The following is a 16,070-nucleotide window of genomic DNA, read 5'->3' as shown; positions in this document are numbered from 1 at the left end:
TTATCTTTTATTTATTCCCGTTTACTTAATTATCTGAAAAGAACGTTTGAAATAAAACTAGGAACAGGCAAATTTACTCCCAAGAGTACCATCCTGATTAAGGCATTCCTACAAAATGAAGAGCCAAGTTCACTGTATTACACCTTTTAGTGTTTAGAATTGCTTGCCCAGGGCACAGCCTATACGTCCAGGACTTTCACTTCCCTGGCTGGCTGTAAACTCAACATGGGAAACTGATATTTTCCCCCAGCGACCTTGAAAACTGAAAGTCGGTCAGCCATTTTAGAAACTAGAAATGGCACAACGATTGGGAGGGACAGAAGGGCTCCTGGGTGTGGTAAAATGGAAGGAAAATGTGGTCGTCTCGTAAATGAAAGTTTCAGATGTTTCAGAGGCTAGGTGCTGGGTGAAATTACCCTTCCCTTCCCGGTTATCGTTTGCCCTGAAGTATGAGATATCTTTATAGTGTATTCTTTAGGGATTATATTCACATATCAGTTAATATGAAAAACAAAACACAAGTGAGTCTTTAGCATGGGAATTTTGTGAAAATAGTAAGTATATCGGGAGAAAGCAAAATCATTCGTGAGCTTGGAATATACTTAAATAACATCGTGAGCTTTTATTTTTGTAACATACTCCGATAACAAAGCTAGTTATAAGCACTTTATTTCCCATAATTACAATCCATGTAAATAACTTGTTTTTGACTCGATAAACCCAGAGCGCCAATAGTTTTCAGTAATTCCCCTCGCCCTTTGTCTCTCAGAAAAGAGGAATATTAAAATAATATTCATTTTTTTAAATGAGATTTTGTGAACCACACTCAGACGTTTTGTGACTGCACCTCAAAAATGTAACTTGAGTATTTATTTGTTTTGACTGCAGAATCACCAAGCCCAAGATACTTAGAAAGAATAGTTTAACAAAGAAATATAATAAATTTAGCGAAACTTAGCTGAGAGAGAGAGAGAGAGAGAGAGAGAGAGAGAGAGAGAGAGATGGGCTTGTGTGCGAAAACGAATATTTTCTCTTTTATGAAAAGCATTACCATAATATTCATTTACTGAGACAAAATCTGTCCATTACCAAATGTTGAAATATGCTTTCAGTTTTATGGAATCTTGACAATCTAATTCTTTTGACTGCATTGTCGTAAGTTGCAAAACTCCAGAATTATATTAAAGGCTACTGGAAATATTGTTTCCTTTGTAGTAGAAGATTAGATATAATTACAGTTACATTTGATACAATTATTTTTCATTAAAGCCAGTAAGACAAGGGAATGCTCTCTATCAAACCTTGTTTCGTTTGTTAAATTCTAACAGAAGTTGGAAAATGAAATAAGATAAAATACATTTGATACCTTCACATGAATTGAATAACGAGCAATAGAATTTTTTCGTAGACAAGCCTTTCACAGAACTTTTATAACTACGTTTCCAATCCAAGTACATCTGTAAAAATACTCTAATGAGTTTTGGAGTCTAAATGTTTCTCTCTCTCTCTCTCTCTCTCTCTCTCTCTCTCTCTCTCTCTCTCTCTCTCTCTCTCTGTCTTCTGAATGAGTAAGGAGAATCTGGGTACTTTCTCTATGTTTCCTCAGATTCCAATAATTACTTTCCTTTTTAAGAGCTTCCGTGGTCAATCAAGGATTTTCTTTTTTTCACTTTTTAACAATTTTAATCTCTGAAGGTTTATTTAATTTCAGCTGAAAATTTCTGGAGTTAAAAACTTACCTATATCAAGATATAGGTAAATAATATACAGAGTCAACCAGCAATATATGTAAGCGCACATATAATTATCCAAGAGATGAACAGCCATCACACAATTCAAAACTTAAAAAAAAGTTCTGATTCCAATTATTTTTCCTTTATTTAGACTGGAAGTTAAAGTATAAAAGGCATTAAACACAAATGTTTAATAAACATAGCTAACTGCATTGCAAGGTACACATGATCCCGTTAAAGGGGGCAAAATTTTAATATTTGGGCGCTGGGAAACAACGCAGCAATTATGATTCCGTGAAATAGTTGTAAAATAAACTGGAAGAAGTTCTTGAATTTGGGTAAAAGTTTCGAGTGATGTAAACACTGAATAATTTCCCAGATGCATCCGGACTATGTTTATTTCATTTATATCTTAGATGTCATTTCAAATATTTCCTTTTCTTCTCTCTACCTGACCTGTGGCTTTCTTTTTCCTGACTTTTTTTTATTCCTCATTTTTGTGTCTCATTTCAATTCCCCCTTACCCACTCCCACGGCTTGTTTTTTCTTCTGCCTCTCATGAATCCCCAATTCACTGATTTCAGAGAATATATATATATATATATATATATATATATATATATATAATATATATATATATATATATATATATATATATATATGCTATATACTGGATATATATATATATATATACACTGTATATATTAGCTGAACAACCCGATGCTGCCCGGAGAAACTCTGAATGACAGTCTACGTGCAGGGGGAGGGAATAGGGAAAGGGGAGGGGGAGGGGATGAAGAGGGAAGGGGAGGTGGAAGGGGTAGGGAAGGGAGGAGGAAAAGGGGGAGGGGTTTGCATGCAAACATTCACCCTTTGAACAGATGTAGGAAAACTGAGAGACATTACTATGGTGACTTTCTCTTTTTATCTAAATATTCCTGTACTGTCTGTCTCATTTATCCATAAATTACTTTGGTGACTGTCCCCTTAATCCATGTATTACTCTGTTGTCTGTCCCTTTTATTCAGGTATTACTGTGATGAATGTTGATTTATCCAGAAATTACAGTGATGACTATCCTTTTTATCCTGGTATAACTGTGGTGACTGTCCTTTCTATCCAGTTGCTACTGTGGCAACTGTCCTTTCTATTCAGGCATTACTGTGATGACTGTCCCTTTTGTCCAGACATTACTGTGCTGTCTGTCCCTTTAACTGGGTATTACCATGCTATCTGTCCCTTGTATCTAGACATTACTGTGATGACTGTCCCTTTTATCCAGGCATTACTGTGATGACTGTCCCTTTTATCCAGGCATTACTGTGGCGGCTGTACCTTTTATCCAAGTATTACTGTGCTGTCTGTCCCCTTTATCCAGGTATCATTGTGGTGACTGTCCCTTTTATCCAGGTATCATTGTGGTGACTGTCCCTTTTATCCAGGTATCATTGTGGTGACTGTCCCTTTTATCCAGGTATCATTGTGGTGACTGTCCCTTTTATCCAGGTATCATTGTGGTGACTGTCCCTTTCATCCAGGTATCATTGTGGTGACTGTCCCTTTTATCCAGGTATCATTGTGGTGACTGTCCCTTTTATCCAGGTATTACTGTCGTGACTGTCCCTTTTATTAATGTATTACTGGTTGACTGTCCCTTTTATCCAGGTATTACTGTTTGACTGTCCCTTTTATCCAGGTATTACTGTTTGACTGTCCCTTTTATCCAGGTATTACTGTGGTGACTATCCCTTTTATTCAGGTATTACTGTGTTGACTGTCCATTTTATCCAGGTATTACTGTCGTGGCTGTCCCTTTTATCCAGATATTACTGTGGTGACTGTCCCTTTTATCCAGGCATTAGTGTGCTATCTGTCCCTTTTATCCAGGTATTACTGTGATGACTGTCCTTTTTAACCATGTATTATTGTGCTGTCTGTCCCTTATATCCAGATATTACTGTGGTGGCACTCCCTTTTATTCAGGTATTACTGCGGTGACTCCTTTTATCCAGGTGTTACTGTGGTCTGTTGTGACTCTCTCTTTTATCCAGGTATTACTGTCGTGACTGTCCCTTTTATCCAGATATTACTGTGCTGACTGTCACCCTTAACCTGTATTACTGTCCTGTCTATCCCTTTTATCAAAATATTACTGTGGTGACTGTCCCTTTTATCCAGGTATTTGTGGTGACTGTAGATTTTATCCAGTTCTTGCTGTGCTGTCTGTCACCTTTAGTAGGTGGCCCCACTGTGATGTCTGTCCCTTTACCTAGGTATGACTGTGGTGACTGAGAAGCATTCAATAATATATTTCTATGGTCTCGAGTACATGAAATGAGGTATGATAAACCTGTAGAGTTTATTTACCACATAAGTTACAAAGGAAAGGGGGAAATGGGGATGGAAAAATGGGAAGGGCGGGGTATGGACTTTGAAACCCACCCTATTGTCTAAGTTGAGTTATATACATATTATTTAAGTTAGGTCAAATGATGGCCACTTGCCCAATTTTGTCTGGACCGGTCAAGCGATTACCACATAAGTTACAAAGGGAAGGGGAAGGGGTATGGGTTTGAAACCTACCCTATTACCTAAGTTGGGTGAAATGACGGCCACATGCCAAATGTTGTCTCGCCAAATTTTGTCGAGATTGGTCAAGCGGTTACCACATAAGTTACAAAGGGAAGAAGGAAGGGAGATGGGGGAAGGGGAAGGGGCTACGCATTTGAAACCTATCCCATTATGTAAGTTGGGTCAAATGATGGCCATGTGCCAAATTTTGTCTAGATCGGTCAAGCAGTTACCACATAAGTTACAAAGGGAAGGAAGATGGGGAAGGGGGATGGGGTTGGGGAAGGGGAAGGGTTTGAAACCTACCCTATTATCTAAGTTGGGGCAAATGGTGGCCACATTCCAAATTTTGTGTAGATTGGTCAAGTGTTTACCACATAAGTTACAAATGGAAGGGGGAAGTGGATGGGGGAAGGGGAAGTGGATGGGGAAGGGGAAGGGGGTAGAGGTTTGAAATCTACTCCATTATCTAAGTTTGGTCAAATGATGACCATGTGCCAAATTTTGTCTAAATTGGTCAAGCAGTTACCATGTAAGTTGCAAAGGGAAGAGGGGAAGGGGGATGGAGAAGGGAAAGGGGAAGGGGGTAGGGGTTTGAAACATACCGTATTATTTAAGTTGGGTCCAATGATGGCTACGTGCTAAATCTTATCTAGATCGGTCTAGCAGTGGGGATTTCTATAGTGCACAAAAATATGGACGCACATGCAAACCCACATAAAACCCACATACAAACATAGAAACATTCAGTTTTATATATAAGATATATGTGAATAATACCCAAATTCCCATGGTCTTAACACGAATATTAAGAAGTAGAGTATTTCTTGGACAAATAAAGAAAACTTCATTCATTTGGTTCATTTAAAGAGGAAATCAGGCCTTCCCAATCGTTGGCCAGCGATAAGGAGATCATTATTGCTCAGCTGGACAGAGGTAAGGGTAGGGTTATTCTCAGTAAACAGGAATTTCTAACAAGTTGGAAAACATTCTTGACGATGCATCAAAATCTGACCTGTATAATGTCATTAAATCAGAGCACAAAAGTAACGATTTCTTCGGAACGTTGAAGCAAAATATCATTGGCGAAATTACGTACAAAATTTATTTGTTACGGGTTCTTCATACGGTATTGTATATGGGTTGCCTGAGGTGCACAAGACCAACGTTCCATTGTGTCCTATCATCTCCTCTATTGAAACAGCTAATTATAAGCTTGCTAAATTCCTGGTACGTATTTTGGAATCATTAACTAAAGTCCCTTACCCCTCATTGTGATCTAACGACTTCAAGCAGGAATTCTCAAACTGGACTCCAACTTATTTATGGACGATATAATTCAGGTTATTTTAAACAAACTTTTTCCTGACGACGATGTCTTATTTCACAATTCTACCAAAGTTTTTTTTTAAGCAAATTTGGAGTTAGCCGTGCTGGACACGGCTTCTTTTTAATGGTGCTGTATATAAAGAGGTGGAAGGCATGGCGGTGGAAAGTCCTTTAGGACATACGTTCGCCAACATTTATATAATAATAATAATGTCCCTGGAAGAGTGCATAATGGACGTCTGTCCCTGTCCTTTCACCATTTATTTTAGAAACGTTGCGTGGATGACACGTTTGTTTTATGCAAGCGAGATTTTGATGCAGACACTTAATTTTCGCTAGAAAAAGGATCTAATAGCAAACTTTCATTCCGGACGTACTTGGCATAATCGTAAAGGTATGCTGATGGGTCTAGGTATGAATATTTATAGGTCTAGTTGTTTTAATTTTAAATTACATGCTGTTTCTACTCCTCTCCGCAAGACTTTTACTCTTTCATCTAATTGGCTGACTTTCCATGAGGATATTACTACCCTTAATAATTATTTCAGGAACAGCTGTTTTCCTTCAAAACTAGTTTAAATTGTTGAATATGTTTAATAAAAAGATGACGCCACCTACTCTACATCACACTATTCTTTAAAATAATATATACACTACATTCCACTATATACAAGATGATTCTTTCAGAAAGAAATTTATAAATCTTATTAAAAAGGAACTACCGGCCCTTAAACTCAATCTCATTCCGAAAATTCAAAAAAAAAATGGCTTTTTCTTCAAATTTAAAGACAAACTCAGTCCTTTATTTACACCTAACATGTATGTAATTATAAGTCACCCAGTTGCAGTCAGGGGATCTATGTGTCATGTAGGAAAAAGGTGTTGCGAGTGCATTGATGGTCGTAGAGGTATCCAGGACTACTTAAGCATGTTTCGCCTACCCTTCTCATGCGCCTCCTGCTCGTTACTCAAGTTTGGTTGTATGAAAAAAATTATTCGGTGTAGTATGATTTCGTTTGTTCTTGTGCGTTTCTTAGTTTAAGTTTAGTAGGTTAAGTTTGGTAAGTTTTTCTTTTGAAACATAACTTAAGTCTTGTTGGCGACCATGCCAGTTGCTTGTGAGTTCTGTATGTGATTGGTATTTTTGATCTCGTGTGGATTCTGTCCTGTTGGTAGTTTCTTTGTAATGGTGTTATATGACATCTGGAGTGGTGCTGTGGGTGTGTGGTAGGTTAAGGTGCGTGACTGTGTGTCTGAGCTTTATTTAGGTTTAGCTAGATAGGTTTGTTTCCTTGTCTTTAAGGTTTTCTTTGCTGTGGTGTTTTTGCCCATGTTGGTTTGAGTTGCATCTGGTAAGGTATATATATATATTTGGTTTGTATATTATGGAAATGTTTCAGATTAACTGTCATTCTGTTTCAGGTTTTTGTCATTTTGTTATGACCTCTTTGAATCCAATTAATGGTTTTTAATGTGCTCTTTTTACAGGTCTTCCATTTATAAAAAAAAATTTTTCTCAATTATGTTACTTTATTGTTCAAAATTTTTTTTTTCTTCGGGGAGGAAGGTATCAGGTATTAACGTAATTGTCATTAATTTTATGTTAGTCTCAGCCTTGTGATTTTCTTTAATTATTGATTTATTTAAGGTTAAGTTTGGTTTTGCTTGTGACAAGGCTGTGTTGCTAAAGACATTTGGTGGCCTCCTCCCTGGCATTGGAGTGTGTAAAAAAAGTTTACTCCTAACTCCTCTATTGTTTCTTTTGATGTGGGTGAGAGCTGCCATGGACTCTGGAGTGTTGACTGGCAGTTTCGTCTCGTGTTTTTACGGTGGTCGTCCTTGGAGACAAAAGTTTTCTTCGGAGGTATGATTCCTCCCTAGTCAGTACGGGCCTGACTTGCATGCCTCCCACACATTTAAGCCTCTTATTGGATCGCTTGGATTACCTTTTGCGCTGTGGGCTCAGTTCCTGTGCCACCCACGGCTTTCTGAGCTATTGTAGCCTACCCTAGGCTAGTGTTTGTGCGTGGTGTGGACTTCCTGCGGGCTCAGGACGACGCAAGGAATTATTCCCGGCCGAGTGGACGCAGGAAGGGCGCCTCTGCATCCTCCAGGACGTCTTCTTCATCAGTGCGGCAGTTGTGGGGGCATTGTGGCCCGAGGAGGAACGTTAGGGAGTCTGTGAACAGGTATTGTCCTCTTGGTATTTATTTCAGGGTGTCACTACCAGTAGTATACCCCTGTTGCTACCTGTGCTCCAGAACTCCCTCCGATAGCTGTGACCTGTTGAGTGACCTTCGCCGTCCCTGGTTGCTTGTTGTGAGACCGTGTCAGAGTTCCCCGGTGCTATGACCCTCAGCCTAGCACCACTAGACGCCAATAAGTGTGGGTGTAACCCTTTGTTCCCCCCCTATAAACTGTGAGGAGCTATTCCTTAGTTTTTGGTTTTTTCATTATTATTATTATTACTATTATTACTGTTATTATTATTAATGTTAAAGTTTAGTTTATAATATTAGGTAGGAATTTAAGTGTTTTCTTTCTGTATGTCTCCTCCTTCCTTCCTAACCTTATTTAGTTATAGGTATGTTATTTGGGCCCTTATTTGATACTGCTTATGTGCTATTTTTCTACTGTCTTAGGGATTTAGTTTTAGAGATTAGGTAATCCTACTGGATTTATTTAAGGACTGCATATTTTGTCCTGTAGTCACAAGGCTGACTGTTTATTTTTTTTTGCTTTGTGTAATAAATATTGTTAAGTTTTCTCTCGTGTTTTCGTCTCCATTGACCTTTATTTATTGGACACTGTATTACTGCCCTCTCTTTACTGGTGCTTTAAGAACTTGCACTTCGGCCCTCACAAGGGTCGTAATATTTGTTAATAATAGGCTCGAACGCTTACAAAGGATATGTGAGCAGATTCCAATAACGTTTAATTATATTGCAGGTATCAACAATCCTGCGGATTGTATTACTCGTTCGGTTTCCAGCAAGGTTTTGTCCCGTACTAATTATTGTTTAGGTCCAAATTATGAGCAATTTGAAGAAACAAAGGTTCAGGAAGAAGTGCTAAGGTTCAGAATACCTAGCGTGCAGGTTCAAGAGTTTGGCGTTTCTGTTAACCAAGCAGCAGAAAACTTAGTAACAGATCATTTGATTCCAGTAGATAGATTTTCTAACTTCACTCAACTAGTAAAAGTGCATGCTAAAGTTTTAATGGTAGTGAATAAATGGAAAACTATCCTTTCAAAAAAACAGTTCTGTTTTTTCAGCTTTGGATATAAAGCCCTCAAGTTTTAATTATTATGAACTGGCATTGCAATAAATTATAAGCAAAGAGCAGACGCTAAGATTTCCAGAAGTTGTGAAGTTTTCGAAGGAAGCAATACCCCAAAAAGGATATCCCCGACCTAGTTTCTCAGCTGAATATCTACCCTGACCAGAATAATGTTTTGAGGGCACATGGGAAATTTGATAGACCTAATTTTCATAAGGTGTTTTCCCAATGTTGTTACCTAAAGACAGTTTAATAACTTCATTGATTATTAGGGATGCTCACAGAAAACTAGGACATGCAGGATATTATGGGGTGTTGAATTTACTGAGAAAAATTATTATATACCCCACATATTTTCTGTTGTTAAGAATTCTGTGGGTTCTTGCATTACTTGTAAAAGATATAATCAAAGACCTGTATAACTGAACCAGTCTCCTTTCAGATCATTTAGATTTGAGCCATCTGATATTCCTTTTGGCTATTTATATTTGGATTATTGTGGGCCTTTAATTGCAGACTTTCAGATGATCGTAAGAAGGTTTGGATATTGTGTTTTTCATGTATGTTCACCAGAGCCATTAATTTACAGGTGTGTTATGATATGTCCGTATCAGAATTTCTACGGGCATTTATGATTCATGTGTTTGAGTTTGGATTACCCCAGCTAGTTATTAGTGATTTAGGGACTCAGATTGTAGCTGCGGGCAATAAAATAACAGATTTTCTTAACGATCCTCAGACTGATGAGTATTTCAAGGAGAATGGTATTAATAAGATAAAGTTTGACAGTTATTTTAAAGGATGTAGTTCCCCTGGGTCTCTTGTTGAAACTGCAGTAAAAATGACAAAACAGATGATAAATAAGAGCATCGGGATTAATATTCTTGAAGTTAGAGATTTTGAATTTTTGATATGTCAAGTTAGATGCTTGGTTAATAAAAGACCCATTGCATTTAAAGAATCTTTAAGAGATCAGGATCTTCATACACTAAGTCCCATAACACCAGAGATGCTGCTTAGAGGCTATGAAATTGTGACTGTCAATTTGATCCCAGAGTTACAACCTTTGCCTGATTTAGATGAATATTCAGACCGTAAGTCCCCATCTGATATGGTGAAAGATAAATATGCCAAGCTCAGAAAGGTTAGACATAGAATGTTCGACTTATATCAGAGTGAGTTTATGTCTACTTTGTTGAATCAAGCAATAGACACCTAAGACAGATATAAGCCGTGCAAACATGATAAAATAGGCGTTGGTGATATAGTGCTTATAAAAGATGAAAATGTTAAGCCGGTAAACTTCCCGATGGGAATCGTTAAAAAGATAATCACTAATACTGAGGGAGAGACGACTGGTGCGGTTGTCATGAAAGGCAGAACAGCGGAATTGACTAAAAGACATGTGAACTGCTTCATTCCTTTATTGTTATTTGAAAATTCTTCAGAAGATAAAGGCTTAACAGGCGACCTTCCTAAAACCAGCACTGAATTATCAGTTCGGCTCAAAAGTACTAGGAAGGCTGCTTTGGAATCTGTTAAAAGGACCAAAGACATTTTGTCAGATGACTGATTGAATCTTACGGTCTTGTCGATTTTTGTATATATTAATTATTTGTACATATTGGTAGGGATTAATTTTTGTTGTTGTTGTTGTTATGTATACCTTTATTTTATTTCTTCAACAATTTTTCTGAAAATTGTTGAACCTTGTCGGGGGAATGTTAGAAAATATAACTTTATAATTACGTGTTTCTTATGGTTGAATGCGAGGAAGCTGAAGTTTGTTCATTAGTGTATGATCGGTATTTGACCACCTTGTTTTAATCTGAATTGGTTTCCTCCAATTCTATGGGAATTGAGAGGTAAACGGATACTGTTTGCTTGTTTTGCTATTCGCAGGAAAGCGGCCATACTGCGGTTGTTTGGTTGTTTGCAGGAAAAACAGCCATACTGCGGTTGTTTGGTTGTTTATGTAAATAAATAAATAAATAAATAAAAGTTACGGCGCAAGGCAGGCAAGATTTAAGGGACTCTACTGAAGCACCTTGAGAGAGAAGAACGTAGACTCCTTTGCCTTTCATACTGGGTGGGTTTACGACTTCACGCTGTTTTTTCAAGCTGGACATGCCGTTTCTCTTAATTACCTGTGAAGACGTTGTTTGTTAGCATGGAGGAATAGAGCCATCGGCGCCGCCCTGGACGGAAGCTACAGTTGCCGACTATCATCATTCGACTAGTAAAAATCGAGATCAGCCAAGCAGCACCAAGGATGATTTATGAGGTTGGTCAATTAATGATACCGATCATCTCAATGTAATTATGTAATCTTAACATGCTCAATGTTTTGCATAGTTTTACTTCGGTGTCTTAGCAGTTAGCCTTAAGAAATTCTTGAGTTTTTTCAACTTAGTTACTTCAAGTGGGTGGAATATCATATTTTGTAGCCTTTGAGTTTAAACTATGTTTTATTTATTATTGTTGCGTGTGTTGAGACAGCTTCTTGTTACTACACACGTTGTTGCATAGTTTTTCACATTTTTCGGGCTTATTTTGTTTTTGGTATTCTAACTTAATTTGGTACATTTTTAATGGAGGTAACTTTTTGCACTCTCAGGAAATCTTGGTAAACAGTGGGTTGGGAACAACTGAACAAGGAGAAATAAATATATTTTAGTATAGCGAATTTTTCTTATCCCAACCAACTTAGTTGTCTACCTGTTGGAAATAATAAAAGGCAAAAGGTATTTTTTTTCCAAGATGGCGCCCAACGTGGGGCTATGTTAAGTTGGTTGGTTTCGATGATAGTGTTAGTGGATGACGTGCACTGCGGCAGAACTCCAGGGCGGCCCGTATTTCAGTAGGAAGTTAGCACTTGTAGGTCACTCTTATGTTAAGCATTTGCAAAGAGTTTTTTCCCTTCTAATTTGAAAGTTAACGTTATTGATTTTCAGTATGCATTTTCGGTTATAGTGGGGCCAAGTTTAGCACACTGGTTGTAAATGATAAATTTATTTCAGAGTTGAAGACATATGACCCAGATTTTTGTTTTTGTTTTTCTAGGTGGTAATGATATTAGTATTCGAGTAAGTTTAGAGATCGTAAAACAGCATTGTTCTGAATTTTACCAGAGTTTACGGGGCTGGTTGACTAGGTCTAAGATTATTGCTAGTCAAATTGACCAAAGGTATTATTCACCAAGTAACAGATTTCAGAGTCCTACAGGAATAGATTACCATTATCAGCGGAAATATTTGAATAGATTTATTTATAATCTCAAGTTCAAGGATTTTCTATTTAGAGTTGATGGTAAATCCAAACTAGACAATAAAGCGTTATTTGCTGATGAAGTTAATTTGAATAGTAAAGGACTTAAGAAACTTACCAATTGGTTTAAGGCTGGGTTGTCCTATTGGATAGAGCACTCTTGATTTAGAAAGGAAAGTTTAGTGCCTTACTTTTTTTCAGTGATTCTTGAACTCGAAAACATGAGTTCATTGGATGTTTTAGTTAATGCACGGAAATACCTACGTGGCAGCATTAATATGGTAGTAAGGACAGTTTTAGTAGGCTGTCTGGGGTGCAAAGAATCGCAAAAAGAGAAAAATTAAAAAGTATTTTAGCAGAATTGAAGGATTATGATCACCAAATTATAAATGCTAAGTGGTCTGAAAGTATGGATGAGAAAGCATTTTCAGTAGAATTTACTTTTTGTGAGCAATATGTTGATAAAGTTACTGAAATGTTAGCTCTTCTGGAGGATAAACAAACTGTTGTAAGTGATAACAGTTCTAGAAGCCTGTTGAAGAATCCTGTTATTCCTTTGCCCACTTTTAACAGTACCCCAGATGAAAATATCAATAGATTTTTCCAGGAATTTGAATCTGTTTCGGAGCAACAACAGTTTTCCAACAGATATAGGCTTTTGCTTTTAAAACAACAAGTGCATGGGAGAGCAGAATATTTGATTGACTCCCTGGAACTAAGTAGTCAGTCGTATGAGGATGCAAAAAAATTATTAAGTTCTGCATTTGCTTCCACTGACTTGCAGAAATATAATACTGTAAGGATGTTTTGCGAGCTTAAACTAAAATCATCAGATGATCCTTTTTCATATATAGGTAAGGTAAGATCATTGATGGAAAATGTAAAGTTGTTAAAGATGAGTGGAGATGACTTTGCTCAGTATTTTGTGTGGGAAGGCTTAAATGAGACTTTTAAACAGCACTTGATTAGTATCACTAATAATATAAGACCTAGTTTGAAAGCCATACAGGAGCACTTTTTTGAAGCTTCAGATAGGTATATGCAGGAATCCAAAGCTCATTCAAAGCTTATTGTTAAGGCAAAATGTGAGAAAGTGAGCTCTACTAATTTAGCAATCTCTGTGAAAAAAAGCAATTTAAAAAGGGGTTGTTTATTGTGTTGTAATAGTGATTATCCCTCGCACAAGGTTTCAGAGTGTGAAGTTTATAAGACTCCTGAGAAGAAACTGGAACGTATTATAGAACTGGGTAGATGTTTAAAGTGTTGTGGACAAGTACACTTGGCAAATAATTGTTTTTTCAGATTTCATAAGAGATGCTTCAAATGTAATGAATGGCATTTTTCTTATTTGTGTACCAAAGAGCCAAAGGCAAGAAAGGTGAGCAGAGTAGAATCAAAAACAGGTGCCAGATCAAAGGTTGACAAGGATGTTCTTGTGCAGGTTAAGAATGGCAGCGCCTTGATTGCAGGATCAGTGACCAGTTGTATGGGTGATATGGCTTTACCTACATTTACTTGTAAATCAAAAACTCAAATCTTTAGAGCCTTGCTGGACAGCGGCTGTCAAGGAAATTTTATTACATCTGAACTTGCCACAGGACTTAACTGTGAGATTATTTGTGATGGTATCAGCGTAGAAGTAAATGGCTTTAATGCTTCTAGAAAGTATAAAACTAAATTAGTGGCTGTTGATTCAGATATTGGGGATAAGAATTATAAAGTTCAGGCTATTTGTGTACCTAATATTGGCATTGACATTTCAGTCCCCAACTCATCAAAGCTTGCTCAAGCATTTCAAAAGAAAGGATATGTCATTGATGATAATCAACTTTTGGACAGTGATAGGATATCTGACGTGAAATTTGTATTAGGTACCAGTTCAGCTCATTGTTTGTTGACCACAGCTAAATTGTTTGGTGATATCAATCCTTTCGTTTACTTAGATTCTCCTGTGGGAATATTGTTTATGGGGAAGCCAGTAAGGCATTTAAAGTTTTGGATGAAGTTCCTGTTTTTGGAGAATAAAGTTCAATTTAGACTTGCCAGTTTCTTATGTGTTCAGCCTAGGGAATGCGTACTAGATGAATGGCAAGATAACAGAAATGGCAATGATTCTAATTTTGTTATAGAGGTTAGTAAACCATCCAATAAGGTCTTACATGCAATAGCCGATCGAGCCCTAGCTGATAAGATGAAAGAAGTTCTCAATTACGAGAATATGCCTTATGAGGAAGATTCAGAGTTAAATAACGAATTGGTTAAGAACACCTTGTCGAATATTAGAATAAATGATGAGGGCCGCCTAACAATGCCATTAATGTGGAACCAGAGGACACTCATTTGTTGGGGCAAAACATCAATTTGTGTAAGGGGATACTAGCTTCTAATTTGAAAAAATTGAAAAGAAACCCTGAACACCTAAGTATGGTTGATACTGTTATTCAAGAACAAATAAAAATGGGCATAATTGAAAGAATTCCAAATGTGGAAAAATTCCTTGAAAAAGCATCCTGAGGCTTGCTTCCTAGCTCACATGCCGATCTTTAGACCTGATAAGGAAACCACAAAGTGTCGTATTGTGTTCATGTCAAACTTAGGTGAAAAAGTAGAAGGTAGACCTCTGACTGTTACTCACAATCAAACCATGCACCCTGGTCCTAACTTGAATCAGAAGTTGAGTACTGCATTTATGAATTTGAGGTTTGGCTCTAAGTTGCTCTGCTATGACATCAGAAAGGCTTTTAATCAAGTTGCATTAACTGAGGAAGATCAAAGCAAGTTACTATTTTTTTGGTACAGAAATCTGTCGAAACAGGACTTTACGTTGGTAGCATATAAGAATGTAAGATTAAGTTTTGGACTACGTTGTAGTCCAACGATATTGATGTTGTCGTTGTATTATATATTAGTTGTTGATGATTGTGATCCTAATTTGACTGATGTTAAGAGGCTTTTGTATCAGCTGTTGTATATGGACAATGGAGCATATACTTGCAGTTCAGGGGAAAAGTTGAAGGAAGTTTACAAAGTTCTGCCCTCAATTTTTGAGAAATACAAGTTTCCCTTACAACAGTTTGTCACAAATGATCCCTCATTGCAAGAAGTTATTGACAGGGAGGGATCAGGTCAAACTCCTCATGAGGTAAAGCTGTTGGGCCTTCAATGGGCAAGGTATACTGATCAGATTTATACATTGCCTGTAAGGTTAGATCCCAATGCTAATACAAAAGGGGGTGTATTAAAAACAATTGCTTCCAATTTCGACATTTTTAATTTCAATGGCCCAATTTTGAACAGAGCCAGGATATTTTTGCACCATTTGCAGATGAATAACAAATTGGGCTGGGATGAGAGCCTTGATGGAGACCAACTTAAGGAGTGAAATGTATTGTAAATCAGGCAAATTCTTCACCACCCGTTAAATTTGATCGTTTTGTTGGTGAAAGGATTCTGAGTACATTTTAGAATGTTATGTTGATGCCAGTATGGAGATATATGGAATTGTTATTTATATCAGAGAGGTTGAGTCAAGCAAGAGGAGCTTTCTTATGGCTAAGAATAAGTTTGTTAATTCATCACTGAAAGCAAAGTCTGTACCCTCTCTAGAGCTTCAAGCCCTGGTTTGGGTTGTGAAGTGCGAAAGTCTGTTTATGATGAACTTACTGGACAGTTTTGTTTATCCAAGATTAATATAGCAGACTTACAATTGTTTTCAGATAGCCTTGTTGTTCTTCACTGGCTGCATTCTAGTGCTGTCAAATTGGATAAAGTAAATAAGAGAACTATATTTGTTAATAATAGGCTCGAACGCTTACAAAGGATATGTGAGCAGATTCCAATAACGTTTAATTATATTGCAGGTATCAACAATCCTGCGGATTGTATTACTCG

The 16,070-nt window shown here is 37.2% G+C and overlaps 1 protein-coding gene across 1 annotated transcript; it reads left to right on the top strand.

The window, feature by feature from the left end:
• The first annotated feature begins 14,661 nt into the window (after nucleotides 1–14,661).
• On the top strand, nucleotides 14,662–15,561 carry LOC136837815 (uncharacterized). Its single transcript, XM_067102717.1, has one exon. It carries the CDS (start codon nucleotides 14,662–14,664, stop codon nucleotides 15,559–15,561), a length of 900 nt encoding a protein of 299 aa, XP_066958818.1.
• The last annotated feature ends 509 nt before the right edge of the window (nucleotides 15,562–16,070 follow it).

The sequence above is a fragment of the Macrobrachium rosenbergii genome, unplaced genomic scaffold (assembly GCF_040412425.1).
Source record: "Macrobrachium rosenbergii isolate ZJJX-2024 unplaced genomic scaffold, ASM4041242v1 13865, whole genome shotgun sequence".
Taxonomy (NCBI): Eukaryota; Metazoa; Arthropoda; class Malacostraca; order Decapoda; family Palaemonidae; genus Macrobrachium; species Macrobrachium rosenbergii.
This window is presented reverse-complemented; position numbering and strand designations above follow the sequence as displayed.

What these genes read in the sequence shown, in the direction of transcription:
- LOC136837815 (XM_067102717.1), top strand. Translation starts at nt 14,662, where the DNA reads ATGTGGAAAAATTCCTTGAAAAAGCATCCTGAGGCTTGCTTCCTAGCT.